The 8552-nt window shown below is 41.1% G+C and overlaps 1 protein-coding gene across 1 annotated transcript; it reads right to left on the reverse strand.

The window, feature by feature from the left end:
* Positions 1-140: 140 nt before the first annotated feature.
* Positions 141-4829, reverse strand: tp53 (tumor protein p53). The gene is made up of 12 exons (XM_055505331.1): positions 4670-4829; positions 3760-3854; positions 3614-3680; positions 3350-3538; positions 2199-2373; positions 1990-2102; positions 1735-1844; positions 1373-1497; positions 1208-1290; positions 1057-1127; positions 751-867; positions 141-565 (listed from the first exon to the last, which is right to left on the reverse strand). The coding sequence occupies exons 2-11, from the start codon at positions 3795-3797 to the stop codon at positions 780-782; spliced, it is 1059 nt and encodes a 352-aa protein (XP_055361306.1). The 5' UTR covers positions 3798-3854; positions 4670-4829; the 3' UTR covers positions 141-565; positions 751-779.
* Positions 4830-8552: the final 3723 nt, after the last annotated feature.

An 8552-nucleotide genomic window follows, 5' to 3' on the forward strand; every position in this document is an offset into this window, starting at 1 on the left:
CGGCATTCAGATGCTGCTGGATTTGCATTTGTCCTGCAAACATGCAAAAGGAAGTTCAGGCCAAGTAGACGACACAAAGAGCCCGAAGGTGACACATGTACAGTTAATATGCTGGATAAGAAAGGATGCAGAGGAAACGGTCCGATATCCTGCTTTTATTTTCACTTTTACATTTGAGTAACAAAATGCACCCAGTTACAAAATGCAGTAAAAAAAAAAATAGAAACACAAAGCTCTGATACAAAAGTATGCTGCAAAAGAATCTATAAAAGAAAACAAACGCCTTAGGTGTCAAAAACAGCTTTGGTCCAACCCAATGGCATCAAAGATCAATAAAAGAAAACAAAAAGTTACATTAAATCATGATCAATGTCTAAAATCCTTAATACCGACAAGAGATTCATAAAGTTCCTCTTCCAACACCCCCTCCCCCAGTCAACAGCTACTGAAAAGGCAGGTTAGGTTCTGGGGGATCCAACGAGCCCCTCCTCCAGCAGTTCATCTGAACTCGATCATGCAGCCTCCTGCTGAGGGATGTTGGCCAGGAAGCAACACTGAACATAACCTGCAGGAGATAAAAAAAAAACTATTTAAAGGGCTTTGTAGTTAAAAATAGTAAAGCCCCACTGAATCGTTAATACATTACTGCTCAACGTATGCCCTCAGACAGATGGCAGGAATTAATGTAGAAACATCAAAGGGAGGTAAACAACGATTCATGATCATGATCATAGATGTTTGTATTCGTACATGGCAGTTAAAAAGAAGGCAGATTGCAACTAGTCGCTGTCGCTTCTTTCTGCTTTTTGCAGGACACGCTTTCCACTGGACGGCAGCAGTTCCTTAGAAGCCCTGTTTTTGTTTTTACTGTGGAGAGAGGAAACAAACAGACCATGCAGAACAGAGATGTTACACGTCTGGTTTAAGGGAAAAAGCATTTAACACTACAGCTATGCAATGCTGAAAGTCTCATTCATCTGTTCCGTAGCAGCTAATGTTTATCAAACTGACATCCGATCACAGTTTGTGTGTGTCTTGTAGTTTAAGGATACTTACTCCTCTTTTTCAGCCAGTTCTAATGCATCATTTATCTTTTTTAACATGTTATAGCGCTCACGGCCTTTAACCTGCAGGAAAAAAAAAGGATTTAAATTGAGAACTGCAATTCTGTGACAACACTAGTTCTTGAAATACTTTGTGTACTAACTGGCAACATAAGAACTTCCTCCTCATCTGTGCTGGAGCTAGACTTCCTTTTGCACATATCAGGAGGTGGTGCTGGGGCACTTTCTAGAAAAGCAAAACGTGATCCGTAAGATAGAAGACAGCCAAGGTGCAAAGACAAACCCAGCATTAATAAACAAACACATACTTCTTTTCTTCACTTGTTTGGCCCCTGTCTGCAGTTTGGCACTATTTGCCTCTTCTGTTTTACGATCCCTGCCGGGACACGCGCAGACACGCACCTCGAAGCATCTTCGGCCCAAAAGTTGTCCGCTAAAGACAGTAGAAAAACATTTACTAAGGCTGCAAAAGCTATCTTTGAGGTGGGATAACAGTGATGCACAACTTTACTAAGTTACATTTAGAAACAAAATAAATATAAACAGGCAAATACATAAAGCAGGAGATCAAGTCACACCACGTCAACCCTTGGTTTCTATGTACCACTACTCTTTATCCAGCAAATACATTTCAGCTCCCACCAATCCTGGTAGATGAAACCATACGTACTCTGAAGTCTCAAGGGTCAGGATGGTGAGGATGGGTCTGCGGTTCATGCCTCCCATGCAGGAGCTGTTGCACATGAAGCTGAGTAGGATGGTGGTGATCTCTGAGCCCGGCTGAAACACATGCAGGATAGTAGTCGTTTAGTGCACAGGTAATTTCAGGGATGACATACCATGAAAGCAGAACGAGAGGCACAACAGAATGATAACATTTAATTGCTACGTTAGGGGAAAGGTCAGAAGTGAGAGGCACTGATACCTGGGGCGGCTCATAGGGAACAGTCACACTGTGCCTTTTTGTGTTATAATCCTCAAGATACTGAGGCCTCTGGCTGCCCTCCACTCTGATCAAATGACTGCGATGGTCTGCAGCTGAAAAAGGTAAAACAAAGCCAAAGCCTCTCTCTCGTTTTCTTTTAACAAACATTTTAAAACAGAAGGTATTATTTCACTAAACGCTTTCCTTACCGTCTCCATTCTGGTGATGTGGACACCTGCGGACCACATCTGCCAGATGTTCCGTCTTCTTGTAGACAGCCATTACTCTGAGAACCGCACCATGTGGCGGTTCTTTAGTCACAAGAATCTCCACAGGGCTCGTTTTCTCCATTTGGCAGTAGAGTTTGTTAAGCTCCGGTGAATACTGACAAAGCAGAGTAAATGTACATGTTATCGTCTGTACAGCTGGGGCAGGCAGAGCTATGAAATCAAAGGAAACTGGCCTGAGACCAGCAAGCACTACTCCAAGCAATAATAACTTAAACGTGATGCTTAAATTCGACGAAGTTAGTCAAACTATTCTGACTTCCACAATAAACTATTGAATTCTTAAACATTTGTTAAGTTAGAGAACTTTTACCTAAATTGTAACCCCTTCAGTGCTGGAGGAAGACGGCGCAGGAACATGTCCCGTCATGTCAGAGCTGTGCTTTACAACCAGGCTCAACTCCCCCACAGACCGGTGGACAAGTCGCAGGGGGCGGGAGCTCCTCGACAGACCACCCTAACCTCAACTAAACCTGCCAACAGCAGCACGCTGATCAGTGACTCGCTGTGGAAACATCGATGCCATTGGCTCTTCACACGCAGCGACTCACTCTGGGCATGAAAATTTAGCGAATGGCCACAATGAACAAGGCTGCACACGAACGCCACAATGAGAGCTACGAAAGAATGGGTTTCTAACGCGCCGCCAAGGTAGGACGGAGTTCTGCTTATTTAAATTAGTGAAGCGTTTAAACATTTTAAATTGCTTTTGTGTGATGTAACTTAGATGTATGGGATCAATATGACTTGTCCTTTTATAAACTTCAAAATGTACGGATAATTTCACTTTATTCAATACCATCCATACCATGAACCAGAACTTTGTAGTACAGATGATCACTCTGGTGCTCTCCAAAAGACTTCTGCTTCTTTGCCATGTTTGATGACAGGACAACATAATTAAAGTCCTGACTCTCTAACATTTACGTTTTAGGTTTTAGAAACAGCAAGTAAATTCAAATGACAGTAAAACATTCTAGGTCAGCACATACTTCAATTTAAGATTTACACAAGATTTAACCTTTAGAATTTGCAATTCTTCATTTTGAGACCTTTACCCTGCAGATACTTACAGTGGAAGTGACCGACTTGGCCGTGCCAGATTTCTGAAAACGAAGCTCCAAATCGCACTCCCCAGGCCAGTCCGTGGTAACTGGCACGGTGGAGGACGGGGGTGTGACATTATCTTTGGTTTCCATCACTGGAGACAACTCAAACAGCTTCTCATCAAACTTGTCAGGAAGGTCTTGAACATCCATGAGCTGTAAAAATAGCAAAGATCTCAGTCCATATACTTCAGGCCACTATTAACACAGAATGAGCATCTTCATGCTTACCAGCATGCCCATGGGTCCAGCTATGGTGTCAGTTTCTGCTGGCATGTCAGAGATATAAGGAGCTTGTCTGCAAAATCATATATAATGATTACTTTCTTTTTCAGGAGTAAAATATAATTTCACATGCTCTCTAAAACACAACTTACACGCTCTCCCACAGCGTCATGAAATTTTGTTCTTCCATAGTCTGTCCTTTCTCTGCAGGCCGAGAGAGAATGAGGAGGACCCAGGAGGCCAAGCGCTGAGGAGATCAACAGGAAGTAACAACTCAATCTCTCTCGAAATCGCGATTTGTCGTTTTGCTTAATGTATAAACCTAATTGGAGTCATTGTTCACTTTGAAGACAGCAAGTGACACATGCAGTAGATATCGCAGCTTTCAAAATCTCAGTTATACCTTTAAAAGATTTACAACCAAAATGACAACATTTTCTGGCTTAAAATCAACGTTATACAGGTTTAATGATAATTAAATAATAAAAATATGAGATCAAAATAATGTTAAACGTGCCAATTCTTCTTGAAAATGAAAGTTAAAAAGTTAAGTAGGCCTTTGCCCTTTGCGTTGCTGAGTAAACTTAGCAAGAACAACTCCAAGAAACGCAAGTAACTCGACGAAAGAAGCTTTGATGAAGACTTCGTTAACAGAATTACAATTTAGCAGGCACAAAAACTAAAAGCACAAATACGAATAACGCCGCTAACACTGTATAACCTCGATTTTCTACAGACGACAGGCCGGGCGCTAAATGAGCAGTTCGCGTCGCAGGGACACAAAGTCGGCACTTAACCGTACAATTACCCAGTTAAAGCGGTTTAATAATAGCCACAGCATATGAACATTTAATTTCTATCGACTGTGGATCATGCAGTTGAACTTCACACAGGTTTCGTGTAGCGGCTAGCTAACTTGGTGTTAGCCTAACTAGCTAATTGCGTCGGTACGACGTTTCGTTAAACGACGGATTTAAGCTAGCTAAACATCCAAAACTTTCTCAAATGAGGCCCTCTTTGCTTCTGTTCGTTAAAAGCGGAGGTGCGTGTGCACACAGCTACCTCGTACGTTCCGCAGCTGCTGTCCCACCGAAATGAATCACCGTCAAATACAAAGGAAACGCTCTGAAGCTGTCGAAAAAAGCCAAAATATTTTGAGGCGAAGTCGCGCACGTTGTTTGGGGGGAATTACCACAATTCCCTGATGGGAGGAGCTCTAGTTAAATAACCTACAACGTCCAATCACAGAGCGCCCTGCTCTCCTGATGCGTATTGCGTCACACCGCGATGCTTTCATGGCTCTCGGAAATTACGCAACTTTACATCACCGTGAAAAAAAGGAAGGTCTAAATAGACATTACTTTTATCCTTATTTTATTAGGATCATAGTCCACTTAACTGAATTATAAAGCTAGCTTATATATCCCTGTTTTTAATATTTGTTATTATTGTTGTTTACGTTATTTCTGATAACACTGGACCACAATGCAATTCTTGTATCTTGATACTTTAAGATTAAATCTGTTTCTGTATTGAATGAAAGCCATTATGCAGAATGACGCATTTTTAGAGTTCAACAAAATAAAATATATATAATTAAATAAACAGTTCAATAAGGTCAACCTTTACACAGATCAGTATCTCACCTAAGAAACGTCAGGAGGTTTTGTCTTGTGTGGAGCTGGACATTTGTACAGATGGAGCGGCAAATTTTCGTTGCCTCGTTGCTGCAGGATTTCACACTGATCTTGTCATGACATTAGCATGATTTAGGTATCATTCCACCAAGCTGCCCTACAGCAGTGATGTGTAATCCAGGCCCACAGGCAGATTAGAAGTGAACAGAAATGAGCGTCTTAAATGTAAAGTAGTTTATAACTGAATATAAAGTTATTTATGTCTAAGCAAGTAGAAAATTACAGGTGTTATGAATACAATGACCTTTAGTCAAACATTCAGTCAACATCCACATGGATATTTTATTTGTTTTAATTATACTGTATTGTAATGTTTAGCTCTACATTTACTGGCATTTTTTGATAACTGACAAAGACCAAAAGCTTCCTTAGTCTGAGGGAAGTTCCATATCATCCTCCAGTTTTGCTTCACTTCACATTTGCAAAGAAGTAGCTCGTTACGTGAACAAAAGACACAAAAGTGAGTAGGTGTGATGAACCCTCCCCCAAGAAGGACACCAGACTGAAAGAGTTGACATGACTCAACTTCCACACAACTTCAACTGAGGCATAAAAATCAAATATATTTGTAAACTGCTTAAAAAGAAAATTCTTCATGGATCCATAACTTTAAAGGTTCCACTCAAATCAAGGCTCTGTTAACATAATGCTGTATGAAGGAATTTAGTTACTGTCCATACAGTAGGTCTCCCTCAGAGGACCAACAGCCTAGTGGTTAAGGCACAGGAGCTCCCAGCTAGAGACTCCTGGTGTAAACTTGCCTCCGGTGTCTTTCGTTTACCACACAAATTCAAGTGACACAAAATACAGAGATCTGCATACATATGTGTTATGAGTTATGCCAGCTGATATTCTTTCAGTTCTGTGTCATTTCAGTCACCTTTTACTGCCAAATGTCACCGCAATCGGCTGATTGTGACTGCTCAATAATTTTAAACTTAACTTACTTTTTTTTAAAGCAGAAACATTACCAAGAGTGCAGGAACCTTCAGTCTGAGTAAAGTTAGGCACTATCGTCTATTTACAATAGGCTTCACTTCACACTTGTAAAGAACTGGCTCATCAGTTGAGCAAAGGACTGTGAGAAGGTGTGAAGACCATGTCCCCCATGAAGGACATATAATGTAGAAGCTCCTTGACAAACATTTCTGCTCTAAAAGAATGTAGTGACCCAACTTTCAGACAACTTGGTTTAGAAAATGGTCAAATGAACTGGACGTTTATAAAATCTGTAAATAAAACTTGTTAAAAAGAAAGTGTTAAGTCTATGGCTTTAGGATATAAAAGTTATCTTATAAGTGATGGATGGATAAGGTAGTTCACAAATGTATCTGGTTACATCAGGTAACAGCACTGCAGGACTCTGGTGCTTTGGGGAGAAGGGGGTGGTGTGAAACCAGTCTAACTGGTGCTGTGGATGGTCGTTCTGGCTGAAACGAGGCTCTCTATTGTTATGTTCATCTAAGCTTGATTAGAACATTGAAATGTTCTTTTTTTAATTTAAAACAGCTCCTGAAGCAGGCAGACTGACACACACTACATTCAAGTGAATAAGAATAATATATAGAATGAGAATTTAATAATTTCATTAGGTAATTTTGTGAAGTCCAACTCAACCTAATGCAGCCAGTAACTGATAAACCTCCAGAAGGTAGTTTGGCAGCTGTGGCAGCGTGAGCTGCCGATGCTTATCTATGATTAAAAAAAAGTTAGTACAACATTCAATTCTGAAATGAAGTCAACTTTTCAAGTTTTCTCAACTTTTTAGTTGACTGTTTAGACAGACTATTGTCTGTCTGTCTGTTTGTCTGTCTGCCCTAGCAAACAGTGTAGAACTGACATTATCAGATCTATGTCCTGTTCTCAGAACTGTGCCTATACTTGCTGTTTGACTCTAACTCTACGGGTCAGATACTAAAGCTCCACCTTTTGGTTTTACCCTGGAATTGCGTCTTTGGTGCTAAAATGGGGGTGGCCTCATTAACATTTTTAACACCTTCCCCAGACAGACCAAGGAGGGGGGCTGCTGACAGTCGGCTGATGAGGGTGTGATAAGTGTGTGATCAGCGTCAGAAAGGGCACTGACAGTCGACTGAAATCAGCGAAAATGAACCGCTCCATCTGTACAGTGGTCTTATTGTCTAAAATGCGTTTAAAATGATGAATCCTTTCATTTTACACTGATTAGTGACTTCAGGCTGGATGACACCGTTACTGGTGCCGCTCTGGGGCTATGTGGCTGTTTGACCTTTGAGTAAATGCTTTGACGGTGCCAAGGATTGCACTGTCAAGTGATACCGAGTGGCACATATAGATGCAACAGTGGGGCCAAACGGGAACAGGTTAGTGAGGTGAAAGAGCTTTTTTGTTGTTTTTTTTTAAATGAAAGTCAGCGTCATGAGCGTTTACTGTTCTGTCCAGTCTCAATGAAAATCACACAGAAGCATCTAGCACAGTACAGATCCTCTCACGCATCATTTTACCTTTCATGTTTATCCTTGAAATCAGGGACACAGACGACCTTTCTGCACGATTCACTGTTTTTATTGTAGGCGTTTTTATTGAGACACCACGAGGGACAAGACTCAGCCACGGCAGCAGGATCTAATACCAGACTGATGTTTAGCACTGATTGCATGAAAAACTTCTCAATTTTGTTCCACCATATATTTTTAGTTTGGGTTTTTATTTCAGGGCTAACACCAAATGGGTCCTGGGAAAACTAAACAAAAAGACATTTTCCTGATTTGTTTCAAGGGAATCAGGGGCATTTGAATACAAACAGAAAGGTATATCATATGTGAATTATTGAATTGAGATCAGACTGGAATGCATTATATTTTGTGTGGAGGTGCTTCATATTGATGTGGGCCAAAGCAATAAATGGCTTCTTAATATGAAGCCGCCCAGTACGGCTCCATCTCCCACTGTGACCTGTGGCCACTGAGTCCATTTGAATAATGATACTTTGCATGATTTTGCATAAGCCATAGTTTTTTGCTAAATACAACTTGGCCATTCTAATGACATGGCTCCTTGTAACGGCTGAATGCGGCTCACCAGCTCTTCACCCTCTTGGCCACATGTTGAAGTCGAACCTAAAGATGCACACTTTTATCCTGTTGCATCAGATCACGTAACAAGCGCTATTCTGGGACCCCCCCCCCCCTTCTAACAGACCTGAGCATGTGACGGAGGACAATTTTACACACGCGTGCAAAAAAAACCTCATCTCCTGCTTTTGTCTT

The sequence above is a fragment of the Betta splendens genome, chromosome 2 (assembly GCF_900634795.4).
Source record: "Betta splendens chromosome 2, fBetSpl5.4, whole genome shotgun sequence".
NCBI lineage: Eukaryota > Metazoa > Chordata > Actinopteri > Anabantiformes > Osphronemidae > Betta > Betta splendens.

What these genes read in the sequence shown, in the direction of transcription:
- tp53 (XM_055505331.1), bottom strand. Translation starts at nt 3,797, where the DNA reads ATGGAAGAACAAAATTTCATGACGCTGTGGGAGAGCGT. An exon ending in ATGACGCTGTGGGAGAGCGT is followed by an intron (nt 3,681 to 3,759) that starts GTAAGTTGTGTT and finishes ATGATTTTGCAG; the next exon opens with ACAAGCTCCTTATATCTCTG. An exon ending in CTGGACCCATGGGCATGCTG is followed by an intron (nt 3,539 to 3,613) that starts GTAAGCATGAAG and finishes CTATTTTTACAG; the next exon opens with CTCATGGATGTTCAAGACCT.